General features: G+C 33.6%; 1 protein-coding gene across 1 annotated transcript; it reads left to right on the top strand.

The window, feature by feature from the left end:
- Nucleotides 1-2,008: 2,008 nt before the first annotated feature.
- Nucleotides 2,009-17,170, top strand: LOC131149708 (kinesin-like protein KIN-12E). The gene is made up of 22 exons (XM_058100402.1): nucleotides 2,009-2,392; nucleotides 3,623-3,778; nucleotides 3,867-3,950; nucleotides 4,152-4,271; nucleotides 4,930-5,043; nucleotides 5,298-5,390; nucleotides 7,015-7,104; nucleotides 7,224-7,294; nucleotides 7,415-7,489; nucleotides 7,577-7,664; nucleotides 8,957-9,015; nucleotides 9,277-9,340; nucleotides 9,887-9,952; nucleotides 10,822-10,980; nucleotides 11,061-11,165; nucleotides 11,500-11,735; nucleotides 12,256-12,325; nucleotides 12,431-12,487; nucleotides 12,579-12,641; nucleotides 14,395-14,451; nucleotides 14,587-14,666; nucleotides 15,008-17,170. Exons 1-22 carry the CDS (start codon nucleotides 2,150-2,152, stop codon nucleotides 17,097-17,099), a joined length of 4,242 nt encoding a protein of 1,413 aa, XP_057956385.1. The 5' UTR covers nucleotides 2,009-2,149; the 3' UTR covers nucleotides 17,100-17,170.
- Nucleotides 17,171-17,745: the final 575 nt, after the last annotated feature.

Genomic DNA, 17,745 nt, shown 5'->3' with positions numbered 1-17,745 from the left:
TGTAATATTTAGCTAACATCTAGTTCAACCTAGGAGAAAAGTTTAAAATTCCAATTCACCCCCCCTCTTGGGAATACACTAATTCTAACACCGTCCAGTAGACCGGCTGACGCCCCATCTAACTCTACTGCCACCCCATCGATGTCATTTTTATTGAACGGCATTTTCGGTGGGGAGGAGGTCAATGCACCCGCTATGTCGCCTCATTCTCGTCCAGAGACATCATATCAGTTCTCTCCGCGTGCACTTCGCATGGATGATGATTACGTAGTACCTCTTGGCAGAGATGATCCATATACAGGATGACGGGATAAGACACCTAATGCATATAACCAGCAGGGAGAGGGTAGACGCAGACGGTAGCCACCACGACCCTAGAGACGACCTCGTTGTGGCACCGAGTACTATAACATTATTTTCATTTAATTTGTATATCATTGATTATTTTTATTTCATTTGTATAGCATTGATTATTTTTATTTCATTTGTATATCATTGATTATTTTCATTTCATTTGTATAACCATGTGTCTTGTGCACACTTCATATAATATTATCAAGAATGACATTTAAGAAATGTAAACTTTGAAAAAAAACAAAAAAAACTTATATGATTTTATCCAACATAAGCACTATGTTTTCATTATGGAATTTAAAAAGTTGTTTATTTTATATTGAAATTTATATAAAAAAATATATATTTGCACCATCATATGTTCTATGATGCCTACTTATATTTATCTTAAATTACCAATCCTTACATTGTGATGCAATTCAAATGCACTTATGGTCTGAAGTTATCTTTATAAATGGACTTTTATGAACTCTTGTTTATAAGATATTTTCGCATTTTCACATGTAAAATATGTAAGCCGAAGTGAGATGTGAAATATACACAAAAAGTGAGGGAGAGAACATGGCTAACCCAAGACCTTAAATCTCCGAAAAAAATTTGGTATATACAATATATATGTGAATTCTCATAAAAAATAAAATTTGTAAATTTGATTATTGCAATGAATAGCATTTAATCCGTTCATATTGTTTTAAGAAGCATTATAAGTAAAGAAAAAAAAATCTAAAGCATGATAATTGTTAAAGGAGAAGAAATTAAAAAATTTCATGCATATGATTTTTGCTTAATTCTATATGTTTGGACATTAAACTAAATTAACAATTCATTCATTCAATTCGAAGGAAAAATATTTTATAATTTTTTTAAAATTATAATTAAAACACATTTTGAGTTATTAACTTCGAATTGGAATACTTTGTTTTTTTAATTGGATGTAATGCATTTTTAATTTAAATATATACTTGGTAAATCTCACAAGTTGGTCCTGCAAGATTTAATTAACAGAGTTGTCTAGCTTCTGACGTATGTTTAAATCTCGCAAGACCAACCTGCGAGATTTAATTGACAAAACTGTCCAATTTCTGGCGCGTGTTTAAATCTCGTAGAACAAAATTGCAAGATTTGCTTGACTAGGGCTTCTGCATTTGTGACGCGTGTAAAATCTCGCAACTTAGTGCTGCAAGATTACGCAAGCATTAAATTGGGAAAATTTTTCCCAAATAGAATATTATTTAATATTTTATTTTAAATTAATAATAAAACGGGAAAAACTCAATTTAGTAGCACAAAAAAATTTAAACTCAACTATAATTATATAAAAATAATAAATAAAATTTAACTGATTTTATAAAAAATAAATAAAGGCATATACAAAGGATACATGGGCTTAAAAGTTAAGGGCGGGGACCGCAGGCGGACCGAGTGATGAGCTAACTAGGCTAGGCCCGGCCCGGCCCAGTCCGGCCCAGCTTGAATCCCGGGGCACTTCCGTAATTTCGCACACCGGAACCACTACGCCCTCCGTGTTTAAAATTTTCAAACCCAAACACAAACGGTATACAAATTTGAATCCATTCAATCCTGACCGTCCATCGAAATCCACCCCGACGGTCCGATCGCTGTCGTCTCAAAACCCAATTCCCTCCCAGTTGTCAATGTTCTCTCTCTCTCTCTCTCTCTCTCTCTCTCTCTCTCTCTGCGGATTTTGCTCTCAAAACCCTAGAGTAGTTCAGTTCTTTGGGCTTGCTTCTCCGATTCCAAGAATCCACAAGCTTGACTAAACAGAGAAAGCACAATGCCGTTCATATCAGAGGCGGCAAGTGCGATCAAAAGCCGGTTCGGATTCCACGACTCGTCGTCGGAGGCATTGCCCATTGTTCCGAGTTCCCCATTCCTTCTCAAGTCCGCTTCGAAGGATAATTTTTTCAATTCCTCGGCAATTCGGAATGCCAGTGACAGAGATGATCGCACGGCAGCGTCGAGCCAGAGCTTTGAGTTGCCAGAAGATTCCTCTTTCTGGAAGGATCACAATGTACAGGTATTTTTTTGTTTGATTTCTGAGAAAGTAAAAGGAACGGAAATAAATCTAAACTTCTTGAATTTTAGTGTTTTTTTTTTTTTTTAATGATTTGGTGTCTTTGTAATGTTATCCGGGTGAAGCGTCTTTAATTTTTAACATCGTATATTTATATGCAAATGAAATTTAAATGTCATGCAGACATAAGTGGGTTCATACACAGCAAAAGAAAAAAGAAAAACTTGAGTTATCGGAAGTAGCGAAGATATCAAATTTGCAAGTGGGGGTTTGGGTTAACTGCCCTTCGAAATAATTTAGGGGCCTAAGCCAAGGAAAGAATTGAGATATTCTCTCTGTTTAGGTACTTGTGAGGTGATATGCATTTGTATCATGAAATTTGTGTAAAAAATTGAAATTTTGTTTGAAAGTAGTTCTGATATAAGCTGAAGAACGTTCTGAATTGGGGCATCTAATTTTGGCAAACAACGTTGTCAGTTTCAATCTTTTCAATCAATACATGAGGTGAAATTTGATGGATAGACCAATACTTTTTGCGCTATCCTGCACTTAGTCAGTCAAGTGTTTCGTTCATTTAAAGCTTAAATGCTGCCCAGCTTGTTGTGGAGAGATAAAAAGCAAATGAAAAAACAACCACCACGGGGAAGAATATAATAGTTAAGAAACAGTGATAAACATTGTCAACAAGAATATATATACTCCCAAGACCTCCTCACAAGCATGGCTCTAATACCATGTTAGATTACCATTTGACCTGAAAGCTTAAGCTGATAAGTTGTGGGCCAATAGTGTATATCGGGTCTTAACGTGAATAAAATACTAAATATGCTTCAAGTTAAAATTTCTTACATTCTATTTGTTATTTTTGAATTTTTCCTTATTATAATTTTATTAAAAAATGCCAGCAACATGCCTATGCCTATATAGTAAGAAACTTAATAATAGATGTTAAATAAATAAGAATATATAAGTAATACTTGTGTCACAAGGATCTGCAACTGGTTAAATTGTGTTTTAATACCTTTATAAGACCTCTAGAATTTACTTTCTCGCAGTATAAAACAAGTACAATACCTACTTTAGGTAGTATTCTTGCCCCTAAAAATGTCAATAATCTTCAGGTTTTTTTTTTACCTTTAAAAATCGCAAGTCACTCTGCTGTTTTAACTTTATATTAAAAAACTTATACATGTGCAACTTGTTTTTGGTTTTATTTGTTCAAAATGTGTGCAGGTGATTATTAGAATCCGTCCTCTTAGTAGTTTTGAAATATCCCTACAAGGCTATAACAAATGTGTTAGGCAAGAGAGCTGTCAAACAATTACTTGGACAGGGCATCCTGAATCTCGTTTCACTTTTGATGTTGTTGCAGATGAGTATGTTAGCCAGGTATTGTTTACAATGTTTTTTTTATTGTTCATTTCATTCTTAATATGCTTTGTTATATCATTGTCATCATTCATTTAAGTGACACCAGGAAAAGCTATTCAAAGTGGCTGGATTACCAATGGTGGATAACTGTATGGAAGGTTACAACAGCTGTATGTTTGCATATGGCCAAGTGAGCTCATTTCACCTTCTTAATTGTGGTCTAGTTCTTTTTATCAGCAATGATGACTATTTATCTATGAAAACTCTTATTCATTAGAAAATTGTCAATAATGATGCTTAAACTTTCTATATAACATACCATACTTAAATTTAAATCATTGTTTAAGTGTAATTTTATTTTTTCATTTCTAAATTATATTGTTAAATGTAGACTGGAAGTGGCAAGACTCACACGATGTTGGGAGACATTGAAGGAGGCACTAGAAGACATAGTGTCGACTGTGGTATGACGCCTAGAGTTTTTGAATTCCTATTTTCAAGAATCCAAAAGGTATGCACCTGTTTATTTCAACCTCATTTTAGTTTAAGGGAGACAACAAAATCATGCAATTTTTGGCTTTGGGAGATTTTTTTTTTTGTCTAATCATAGTCATAGATGCTCTCAAACAGTTAACAGATTACAAAAAGAAATTTTAGATAAGATAAAGGATCAATTTTCATACTGAAAATTTAGGTAAAGAAATGCTCTGTAATTTAGTTACTACTAACAAAAAATTCATTCTTTATATGTAGTAATGTAATTTGGAGAACTTCTCAATTTTCTTGTCATTTTTATGCGTTCAATTAATTCTAAGTTTCGTGTATTTGTTTCAGTATTCTCTACTTATTAGAGCCTCCTGGTATGCAAATTTATGGCCTTCTGGAAAAACAAATCAAATTGTTTTTAACTATATTATATTCATAAATCCCATGCGCAAATTAAAGGCTTTTGGATGTGGAGATCAACTGCTAAGCCTCTGATTAGAAGTTAATTAATTCTTGGTTGTTAACCTTTATGGTTAGCCTGACTACACTTGATAAGTTAAGTCTTTGTTTGTATTTTTTGGGGTTCACTCTCCACAGGTGAAACTATATTATCCATTGTAATTTTTTTTTCCATGTTGAAGCCTTTAAATGCAAATTTTTTTACATGTTTATTGCTGTGACAGGAAAAAGAGACACGCAGAGATGAGAAATTAAGATTTACCTGCAAATGCTCATTTTTGGAAATATACAATGAACAGATTCTTGATCTTTTGGATCCATCCTCTACCAATTTACAGGTACTAATCTACCATCTGTTTTTTCGTTTCTGACCATAGGAACACCATTTTATGACCCACTACATTCTTCATGTTAAAAGGGATTTTTATGTTCACAATTATTTTGGGTTTATGTTTATTATGAAGTCAAGTTTCTTATATTTTTCTTTTTCTTTCTTAATAAATTTATTTTTCTATCAAATAGGGAAACAATTTCTTATATTTCCTCTATGGTGAAAAATTGTAACATCCGAGATATGGTATTTGTGGTACAGATAAGGGAAGACACCAAGAAAGGAGTTTATGTAGAAAATCTCAAGGAAATGGAAGTTGCAAGTGCTCGAGATGTGATCCAGCAACTTGTTCAGGTTTGTCATTACCTTTTTAAATATTGCTTTGTATACTAAGCATCTTTTAATGGGGCTGCATTTTTTAGATAGTAACAACTACTTCCATATGTTTTGGGCATGAATCTTAATATTTAATTAGGTATAAGCTGAAATATGATTTTTTTTATTTTTTTATTTTTTTATTTTTGCAGACTTTAGACTCTGAAACAAATTGCAATTGAGATTGGGTGTTGATAGTGGCTCTTGAAAGTTAAACCAACTCGAGAGGCATGTGAAGAGCTACTCTTTTGAAAATATATAGAAAATGTTTTTTCTAGAAGTGAAAGTATAGTAATTATTTTGGATCTGAAAATAAAGAAATTAAATTGAAACCTTTTTTTGGACATTTTTTTGTGAAGATTATGGTACACTGAGTATCTTCTCATTTCCTAAATCCATAGTTTTTATAGAATTGCTTCTAAATATGCCATTATGATGATAATTTCAAATTGGGGAGGTTCTAGCATTGTTTCGTCAACATAGATCTAATGGATGGTTTGTAAATGTTTTGGGACCTTAGCTCCTTCATATAATATATAATATAAAGTAATATTATGTATAATTTTAATTTTCTTGATTCTTATTGATGTTGACGGCTTCTTCATGATTGTTTCGCCTGTAACTATGGAATTTGCAGGTCTATAATGATAATCTTAAATGTCAATAATAGTCAAACCAAACCTATTTAACAATGTTAAGAGGAAAATGTTCTAGTTTTTCTGTATTTGATAGTTGTTTTGCTTCTTAAGCTACTCTAACCTCTGTTATACATTTCTATTTATCAATATACCTTTCTTGCCTCTTTCCAAAAAAGAGAACCTATTTAACAACACCAAGAGCAACAAAGTCTTAAGTCTCACTAGGTAGGGTTGGCTATATGATCCCTTTTCAACCATTCTACTAAATTTAGGGCAACACTCTTTGAAGTTTGAATGTTTGAATGATGTCAAATTCTTTCATAATTCCTCAATCCAAGTTATTCTACATGGTCTATACCTCCTTCTCCTTCTTTCTTACTACAGTTATTTCACTTTTTCAATTTTTTTCAACAATTCTAAATTATAGATCATGATTTAGCTGAGGTGGAGGGTGCTGTTAGGACAAAAGGAAGATGCAGAAAAATTGTGGATCAAGGCAACCAAAATAAACCCTTTAATCTAATCCTTTTCTTCTTGTTTTGGTTGCTATTTCTTGCCTATAGGTGATCCATATGCATAGGAAATGGTATGCCATTCCCACATATTAGTGGGCCAAGATGAAAATAGTGGTTGTTTTGTAGGACCAACTCCCTTTTCCTTCCTACATTAGTACTTTTTCATTTTAATAATTATTAAACTAAATCTAGAAACACATCAATTTTTTTTTTATAATTATTAAAAATGAGAGTTTATGGATGACCATGTTTCATTGAGTGAGGAAGATTTTATGAATGCATTATTTCCTACATTCCATGATATAGACACCAGAATTAAATTTTCACTAATATTAGTGACTCTCTATATTCTTATCTATTTTTAATCAGTGAGAAAGACCATCTCTATGTTGATGGTACTTTTTGTTTTCCATGCCAACAATTTTGAGGTCAATTTTGTATTTTCTTAAGGGTGCTGCAAATAGAAAGGTAGCTGCCACTAATATGAATCGTGCAAGCAGCCGATCTCATAGTGTATTCACATGCACCATTGAAAGTAAGGTGAGTAACTTGTTCTTTTTCCTTTTTTTATTTTTCTTGTCTTTCCAAACTATACTTGAGCAAATTTTATTTTATTTTGATTAATTTTATTTGAAAGTTATAAACTCGTATTTTTTTAGTGGGAAGCCCAAGGTGTGGCTCACCATCGGTTTGCTCGGCTCAATCTAGTAGACTTGGCAGGCTCTGAAAGGTAATATAATTGAAATAAATGATGAATTAAAATATGGAAAAAAATTTGTATGCAGAACAATTAGGGAATAATTTTTAAATGCATGTACATATATCTGTATTATGTATGATTTGGGCACAGGCAGAAGAGTTCTGGTGCTGAAGGAGACCGTTTGAAGGAAGCTACCAACATAAACAAGTCCCTTTCAACATTGGGGTATGTTGTGTGGTCTTAGTTTGTTTGCTTCTTTGCCTTTTATTCTTAGAATAACCATTTCATTGAGTTAGTTCTGTAATTTTGCAGACTTGTGATTATGAACCTTGTGAACATGTCTAACGGGAAGTCACTCCATGTTCCTTACCGGGATTCAAAACTCACATTTTTGCTTCAGGTATAGAGTTCATTAATTGATTATTACAGCTACAATGCAAACAACATTTCCTGAGTAGGTTGGTCATAAGTCAATATCACCTTTAGCTAAGTAACGCACGTTAAACTTTTTTTTCCCCTTGAAATGCACTTTTTGCAATAAAATTATGTCTAACAAGTTTATATTTTCTGTGCAATGTTTAATTTTATATAGTAGTTATCCTTGTCTGGAAGACTGCAAAAGAATCAAGCATATTTCTAATTTTATTACAATAAGTGCAGTTTAGATAAGCTGTGTGAATCACTTCTAGCCCCCTTTAGGTCAAGAGTGAGTTAAGAGTGGCAATGGAAGGACTTGTTGATGTCAATCCTTCAAATCAAAAGACATTCTCTCTTTCCTTTTTCCCAAGAAAATTTACTCATAAGTGCAAGTGTAATTAAAGTGACATGTACGGCATATCTATTAAAAGGCAACTCAATGTTAAAAGTGTTACTTGAATAGATTTTACTGTTTATTATTTCACACAGTCACATCAACATTTGGGAGCTCTTGTTATACATTGTCATTAAATGCTAATCATACAACTAAAAAGGTGTTCCTGGGCCATTAGACTCCCTGCTTCGCAAGGGTAAGGGGAGGATCATCACAGTGTACGCACCCTTACCCCTACTTTTATGTAGAGGCTCTTTTCATTGTACTCAAACCCATGACCAACCGGTCACAAAGGAGCAACCTTACTGTTGATCCAAGGCCCGCCCTCAAGTGCTAGTCATTCAACTGCAATATATTTTTCCGTTTATTGTTAATTTGATATTTGAGTTTTTTTATTGACCAAAGACTTTCTAAAACATATTTCTAATGTTAATACATGTTTCTAATGCTATTACAACAAATGCAGTTTAGTTGAGCTGTGTGAAGTACTTCTATCACCTACTTATTAAGAGTGAGTTTGAGTGGCAATGGAAGGAAGTGTTGATGTCAATGCATAGAATGAAAAAAGCATTTTCTCTTTCCTTTTTTCTTTTTCCAAGAAAATTTACTTACATATGCAAATGCAATAAATGTCACAGGACTCAAGTGTACAAGATATCTATTATAAAGTAATTCAATGTGAAAAATGTTTCTTGAACACTTGTTATACAACTGCAGTATAGTCAAACAAATGGCCAGGAGCTCTTGTTCTGTACTGTCTTTGAATACTTGTTATACAACTGCAGTATTTTTGCCATTTTTTTGTTAATTTGTGTATTGACCAAAGACTTTCTTCAAGCATGATTTTGATTATCTTTTTTTTTTTTTCTAATATTTATCAGGACTCTTTGGGAGGGAATTCAAAAACAACTATAATTGCAAATATTAGTCCTTCTAATTGGTCAGTGATTCTTATGTTTATTGTTCTCCTTTCTAGCTTCTAAGCCTCTTGCATCTAGCATCTAGGATTTCCATCCATTCTACCAGCTGAAAATATCTTGTGTTTCTAAACTGAGTAGTCTCTGGTCCTATAGCATCTGTAAATTTTTCATCACTGCAAAATTTATTATATCACATCAATTTCATCTCGTTCTCATCTTTTTCTCTTTCTTTGCTTTATATAAATTCATGTGTATTTAACAATATTTTGGGCCTCTTGCAGCTGTTCACTGGAGACATTAAGCACACTAAAGTTTGCACAGCGTGCTAAATTCATTAAGAACAACGTATGTAATTGGAATGTGGTCATTTAGTTATTTTTGTTTGCTGTTAAAATTTAAACTTGTTATATATTACTAATAGAAAGAGGATTAGCCATTATACAGTTACTTTTTAAGCATGGTTTGAATTCCCAAAGTTCTGAATTTTTTAATTTTCAAAAATGCCCATTCAATTTCTCTTATTCTATTCTTTAAAAAATAGAATAAATCAACAAGAGCACAATAGAAAAAACAAAAATACAAATATTCTTTTGCACTAAAAAATAGGGAATCCATGGAGCATGCACATTGTGCGTGCCTGTAAGGGAGAAGGTGGTATGAAATCCTCTAATTCTGGTGCAGATAGTTGAAACTGTACGCGAGAAATGCTCTAATCTCCCCCATTATTATTTTTTTCATTTTCATACTGTTCGAACATCCAATGTTAATGGAACTCAAATAGGTTGATTTTGACATTCAAGCTTTTCTGCTAATTTTTTAAAATATAATTACTTTTTCAGTCTTAATTTCAGCCATTGCTAACTGGAAACTATTTGAATACACATTTCTTAGGCAATTGTGAATGAAGATGCATCTGGAGATGTCCTTGCCATGAGGATACAGATTCAGCAACTCAAGGTATAGTGCATATTTATTTTATCTCTTAGTGCCTGTCAAAATTATCCTCTAGTCGTACAGATTATATGGATTTGTAGTCATAGGGCAATGTTTAGCTTCCAATATTCTTTGTCAGAGGATTAGAGAAACTCTTCCCTGGACTCTGTACTAGCTTGGTCCATATAATTCTCAGTAAGGATTTTGTACATTAATTGCTTGATAAATACGATACATGGTTGCACATTGTACATGTTCCATTTTGTGCTTTCATGAAAATCTCTACTGTACTGAGTTGCATAGCATTATTTACAAATGTGAGTTTGTGCAATTAGTTAACAAACAATTAACCACATAATTATACCAAGCAAAAAAGAAATTAACCACATACCGTAGATGTCTGGGACCATGCTTGTTCTAGTTGTTACATGTTGAGACTACATGTAAAATCCTTCAACATACTGAATATTTACAGATCTTGGTCTGCTTCAATTATTTAATTAATTATATTTATGTGCATCTAATGATCTTGATGCTTTACATGGTTATTTAACATAGTTGTCTATCAGTTGCCTCATCTTGGTGGGTTTATTGGCAAATTTTTTCTGTGACATTACTGGAAATTGTCAAATTGTCTTAAAAGATTTCAATTTGTTAATATATATTTTACACATTTCAACTCTTTTACCTTTGTCTTCTGAAATTCCTACTCAACATTTTCTTGCCGTCTACTAGTGGTTGTTTTTTATTTTTCCCATTTAAGTTGGTGAATCAAGCCTTTCTTCCACTGCCTTTTTTTGTGGGAAAACATTGGTTGCGATTCTCCTCTTACTTAGTGTTATCTTCCTGTGAGCTGAAGATGTTCTTAAGTATTTAATTTGCATTTTCTTCAGAAAGAAGTGTCTCGTCTACGAGGTTTAGTCAATGGAGGAGCTGATAATCAGGAAAATGATACTTTGACAGCATCTTTTCCAGGATCTCCTGGATGCTTTAAGTGGGAAGGTCTTCAGGGGTCCTTCAGTCCACTTGCGACTGATAAAAGGATGTCACATGTAATATTCTTCCCTCTTAATCTTGCAAAATTATTTGGTCTGATTTCACTGGTTCACATTAGTTTTTCTGTAATTTTTAGAAGAAAGATTATGAAGTCGCCCTTGTTGGGGCTTTCAGGAGGGAAAAAGATAAAGATATTGCATTTCAGGCTTTGGCTGCTGAAAATCAGGCTGCTATGCAACTGGTAAACAAATTCCATATTGTTTATGTTTATTTTCATGACGACACTTTTGAGATTTATAGCATTCAATATCATTTTCAAGATTGGGATGTAAGATCACAGGGGAAATATGAAGGATTCAGATTTTAGCATTAAATATGGGAGGGAAAAAAGAAGATTTTAAGAAGATTAATGTAGCATTAATATTTACGTGATTTGTTATCACATTACACACAAAGTCACTGAATTTCTTTCTTGTTTTTAAAACAAGCTGTGGATCATAGTCTCTGTGCTCTTCTTAAAGAAATGAGTTCTTGCTATTTTACTAAAGATAATTCTGGTATTTGGGATGAATCAGGCCAAACAAAGAGAAGATGAGATACAAGGGCTGAAAATGAGGCTACGACTTCGAGAAGCTGGAATAAAGAGGCTGGAGGCAGTTGCTTCTGGGAAAATATCTGCTGAGACACACTTGTTGAAAGAAAGGGAGGAACATTTAAAGGAAATAGAAGTCTTGCGCACTCAGGTTGATCGGAACCAAGAAGCGACGCGATTTGCTATGGAAAATTTGCGACTAAAAGAAGAAATTCGAAGGTCTGTATTGTTGTTTTCACATACTTGAAATCATCTTTACTGCTTGATATTTTATCCTCTATCTCGCGTTTAACCGACATTTTTATAACCTTTAGGAAAATAGCATGTTCTGATTACTTGTTCTGATAAAAGGAATCCTTGAGCCTGCATCCACATAAAAATTTAGGACAAATCATGATACGTGTTAAGAATAAAAACAGTTAAAATTGGAGCCAAAAATATGCAAGGAAAATGAACATATTGTAAAGCTGACATGAAAAATACGCCCTAATGCATAACTGATGATTCATGTTTTCTGTAGTGACTTCAGAAAAATGCACTTTTTTGAAATGAGAAATATCATTACAAATCTAACAGCCTATATATTCTGGTTTTTTTTTCTTACTCTCATTGCTGTTGTGTGTGTATATATAAATATAAATATATATATATATATATATATATATATATTAGGAATCTTCATTAACATTTTTTTTTATCTATTTATTAGTTTTAATCTGAAACATATTCTGACCCACAGGTTGAAGTCATTTTGTGAGGAGGGCGAACGGGACATGCTGAATGAACAGATCACTGTATTAGAGAATAAGGTGCAAATATGATCCTAATAATCTTATTTTTCATTGATTTCTAGTATTGTATTTTGTGTCCTACAATTTTGTAGATGGTGATCTTTTCTTGTGATTAATATGCAGTTACTAGAAGCACTTGACTGGAAACTTATGCATGAGACTGGTCCCTCAATAGTTCAGGTTTTTCTTAAGCTCTGTTATGAAATTTCAAATAGAATCATTTTGCAAAAGAAGATTTTTGGCAACTTCTAAATTTTTTTTCATGCTGTAGAAGGGAAATTCAGACATGTCGGCAGATGTCCAAGATGATGCTAATTTACTGACATTTACTCAGGTAAGATCACAAGTCACAAATCATGTGCTTAGACAAGGATTATTCTTGTTATGCATTTATATTTTAAAACATGAGGCAAGAAATGTAAATTAAATATTACACTAAAACACATTTTATTATCTACTTGTTGGCCATATTGTCTGTGCTTATCAGGATTTTTGTTTTTAGAATTATCTTTGATGTGAAGGAATGTTGAGTGAGCTATGGATATTGTTTGTTGAAGTGGACATGAAAATCCAAATTTGATATCCAATTCAGAAACTTTGTTCCAACAGCATATACAAATTTAAAGTGACTAGTGCATAGAAACCATAGGATACCGCTAATAATTTTAAAATTTAATTTCATGTCATTGGTGCTTTCTAAAACAGTGTTAAGGTGAAGCTCAATCATCTTTCTAGTCAACTTGGCAGGAAATTCCAATTTGCAATTTTTTTTTTTTTTCAGTTACCAAATTGCAAACTCCATATGGCTGCAGATTGAAACTTAGAACTTTATGGATCCTTTATGAATATGGACTTAGGATATGTTTAAACGTTATGCTAGCACTAAAAAATGATGTTTTAGTCAAAAGTTCCATCATCATCATCATCATCTTCACTAAGCAGCTTGTACGAACAAGAAATTCAACTCTAGTAATTTTTTTTTTCCTGAAAGATTCCTTTCAGATGTGCATCTAATGAGGATGCTATATTGAATACATACATAGTTGCATGCATACATGGACACAACGACCATACAAACATGTGCATGCATAGAAAGAGACAGAGAAGTAGGTATGTTATCCTCACACCTGGTATCGTGGTGCACCTTTTTTCATGAATCCGAAAAGAACCACAATGGTACTTTCCACATTTGGTTGAAAGTACATCTCATGCTTTGTCTATTGGCCCAATCCTGGTCATGGTCAGGTCCAATGTAAGCATTAAGATGAAAATTTTGAGGCTTTTTTCCAAGTATTTCAAGGATTCCAACTATGGCTGCTTTGAATAGACCCATCCATGATCAGTAGAGCCCAAATTTGATAGCAATTAGGGCATGAGGTGAACTTTTAATCCAACATTGTAGATCACCTTTTGTGAACACATGCTTTGTGCACCGGGCTGTTTTTTTATTTTTTATTTTTTTAATTTTATTTTATGCCAGCTCACAAAGTGTAAGAATGGCCTCATTTGTGTGTGTTTGTGTGTAGATATATGTTAAGAAGTATAGATACTAGTTGTGTGCACAAGCTTTGTAGGTGCTTTTATTTTTTAAAATTTGATTTTTTTAATAAAGGGCACACGTCAATTTATGATTTGGGAAATTACACAAACATGTCATTTTTATGGCATTTTTAATAAAGTTACATTTTGTTTAAATGTGTATCTCACTAGGAGGATACATGGAAACTGCTCATTAGGAAAGTTATAAGTAGGCAGTTAAGGGAAAGTATTAGTTAGTAAATTGGATTCCTAAAATGAGAAAATGACCCTTGAATTTTGTTTTATAGTAATAGAGGGTGTTTAGATATTTCACTTAAGCATCCACCCGTGGGGCAGTTAGGAGAGTATTAGTTAGTAAATTAGATTCCTAAAATGAGTAAATGACCCCTGATTTTTGTTTTATAATAATAGAGGGTGTTTTGATATTTCACTTAAGCATCCACCCGTGGGGCAGTTTCTTTTATTTAGTATAGATGTAGATAACTTATGTGAGATCTATGTTTGCTTTGAGTTTTCTTGCTTATGGAAATATGTTTTGAATGTAACAGCCAGCATCACCTTGGCACTCCACAATTAATGAAGAGAATGAATTCCTTCGTATGCAGGTAAATAATTTTTTTTTTTTTTTTCACTATGGAGGTGTTCTATTGGTTCTACCTTTAGTTTGGTTATACTTTACATAAATGGTTTCCCTATTCTGCATTTTTTAATTTTACAAACAAAATCTCTATTTATCTCAGGCAATTCAAAACCAGGCAGAAATGGACACACTTCACAAGAAACTAAACTTATGTCTCGAAGAGAAGGAAAAATTGGAAAGGTAGTGGTTCAATTGTTTAATTACTTCATGCTTCATATGCATAATTGCCAATAGAAAAAAAAAAGAGTTATGGAAAGTGAGAGTGGAGAGGGAGAGAATAGAAGTTGAAAAAACTCATGTTGGAATTCATTAACTTTAACCCTAACCTTCCTTAAGTCCTAGCTTAGCCAATGTTCATAGTCAGTTTTACATACTTGAGAAAATAGTATGATAGAGTACTGCCTATGGATAATTCTAGGCATTTATGTCCTACATTGTAACTGTTTTCCTCTTTTAGAATTTTTATTTGAGTTAATTTTATTTTTAACAATGATTTTCCTTCCTGGACACCGATCTTGCAGGCATGTTAATGAATTGGTTACAGAGTTAGAGAAAGAGAGATCATCTAGAGATGTGAAAGAAGAAACAAAGAAATTGCAAATTGAGCTTCCGTCTCTAGCAGGTGATGTGGCCAATATTGCTTTCAATGACCAGATAGAGCTTAAAACAATGGTTGATGCTATTGCTGCTGCAAGTCAAAGAGAAGCAGAAGCACATGAAACAGCAATTATCTTGTCCAAAGAGAATGATGAATTGCGGATGAAGCTTAAGGTCTTAATTGAAGACAACAACAAATTGATTGAACTGTATGAGCAAGCAGTTGCAGAGACTAATAACAGGAACAGCAGTAAAGACGAGAATGTTCAAAAAGAAAACAATGAGGATGGCTGCAACAACGGTTTTGCTGAAGCTGAGAAAGCCTCAGAAGCTAACAATGAAGATAACAGTCGCGGTGATGGTGGTTTTACTGAAGCTGACAATGCTCAAGTAGACAACAATGAAGATAATGGAAATGGTGGTTTTACTGAAACTGCAGAAGAGAATGAAGAAATTGAGATGAGAAAGGTGATTGAGAACCTAGAGCATCAACTGATGGAAATGCACGAAGAAAATGAGAAACTAATGGGTCTCTATGAGAATGCTATGCAGGAGAGGGATGAATTTAAAAGAATGTTTGTTTCTGGTGGACGTAACAGCATCGACTTAAAAGGGGATTTTATTTGCCCAGAAAAGCTTGTTGAGGTGGATGAAGGGGAATGTGTCAATTCTGATGAACCTCGTATCTACAGTGGGACAGAAATTTTGATGGGGGAAACCAGTTTTCCCAGATTAACTGTGCAAGATGTGTCCAGCGAACACCCTGGGACACACCAAGAAAATGAACGTCTCCAATCGGATGAAACTGCTAGTATTGATGGAAATAATTCTGTCAAAGAAATGAAGCCCTCAGAAGTTGATGTGAGGTTGACACAAGATATTAATTTGGTTAGGATGAAGCTGGATGGAGCACAACAAAAGCTTTCAGATTCTGTCAAAGCTGCAAATGTATTCTGTTCTCTTGAGAAAGCAATTGGTGAGGTTAATAAGCTTTCAAGGGAAATTGAAACAATGGAAGATGCAATTCGAGTCAAGCAGGAAAAGTTTACATCTCTTAAACTTCTCTCTTCTGAGAGGCATGAAAAAAGATTGTTAGTCAATAAGAAGCTATTGGCTCTCAAATACTCTTTATTGAGCTCATCATCATCAGTTGTTTACTTTGAACAACGAGAGGTTCAAGCAAGGGCAAGGTTAGATGCTGCAGAGTCTTACCTAAACAAAAAGAAAGAAGAATTAGCCTGCCTCCAAGCCCACAAGAATGACATCGAAGCAGCTCAAAGAAAGATTCAACAATCTGAAGTTGAATTGAGAAACCATTTTGCCTGCTTAAAATCAAAACTTGAAGAAGAAAACAGGAGACGGGAGAATGAGAAGGTTCTATTGGTCATTGATAATGTAGAGAAAACAGAGAATGTTTCCTCACAGAGAAATTGGCAGTTCAGTGGTAAAGCAACTGAATTACTGAAATCCGAGGAAGAAAAAATAAAGCTGCAAACTGAGATGAGCAAGAGTCGGGAAAAGCTTGAGATCATAAGAAGGGAAGTTGAAGATGTGAATAACAAGTATGAGAAAGTAGAGAGTAGGATACATGTGGTAGAGATGGAAATACAAAAAGGCTTGAAGACTGTAGAGCAGATGGAGCTTGGGTTTCAAGGCGTCATTGGAGAGAAGAGCATGCTCTTGGAATTTAGAGAGAATGGAAAGGCCGAATTTGACAACATGATTCTTGAATTCCAACAGGCTGTGTTTGAAGTAGATTTGAGGGATGCCGAGATAATTATTTTGGAGGGAGAATTGCAGGCAGAATCCAAGACAATAGAGGAAATACAAAGAACGAGGTCTGTAATCAATGAGAAGATGAGCCAATTGCTGAAAGATGAATGGTGCCATTCACACTTATTATCTGAAAGGATGGAGGAAGCATTGCAAGATATTATAATGTTAATCGTGGAAGCAAAATCATTGCTTGCAAATTATAGTCCAAATGACACTAACTCCTCTGTACAACTTTCGTAACTTTGATTATGTCTGCAGACAATTTGTCACTAATGCACCCTTCATCTTATTGTTAATCACTTATCATTAATGCCCTTAATGCTTCAGATGAGCTGATGTTTGATGTTTTTGTTACAGATTTGACTAATATCTTGTTTAACCAAGTCCAGACTCTCTGGACCCATCAATAACGGATTGCAAAACCAGCAAGAAAATTATAAATTTCTGCTCTTTTGTATGAATTCATGAGTTCCTGATATGAACTGGGTGATCTTGAATGAGCATCACCTTAATTTGCTCAGCTGCCAGCAGATAAGGGGTGAAAAAGTCCCAGAGAAAAATACAGGAACAAAATGATTCAAGGAAAATGATAAAATTGTAATATAGTTTAAGAAAGACGTTCTAAAAATAATTGGAAAATAGTTTCAGGATTTTTTTTTTTTTTTTTTAAAGCATAAGCATGCTGCTGTGTTCAAGGAATGCCTTCGCAGTGTACAATCCAACCATAAAATGTTTATTTTTTATCTAATGTCATGTTCATTTTGTTGAGTCATTCATTCAAAAATGATGTTAATTTTCTCATAAATCATCACATCCTGTACAATATTGAACTATTTCTGTTCTATTTCATTCACGAGATAAAAGTAATATTTTTGCTCAAAATGTT

This window comes from Malania oleifera, chromosome 2 (assembly GCF_029873635.1).
Source record: "Malania oleifera isolate guangnan ecotype guangnan chromosome 2, ASM2987363v1, whole genome shotgun sequence".
Lineage (NCBI taxonomy): Eukaryota > Viridiplantae > Streptophyta > Magnoliopsida > Santalales > Ximeniaceae > Malania > Malania oleifera.
This window is presented reverse-complemented; position numbering and strand designations above follow the sequence as displayed.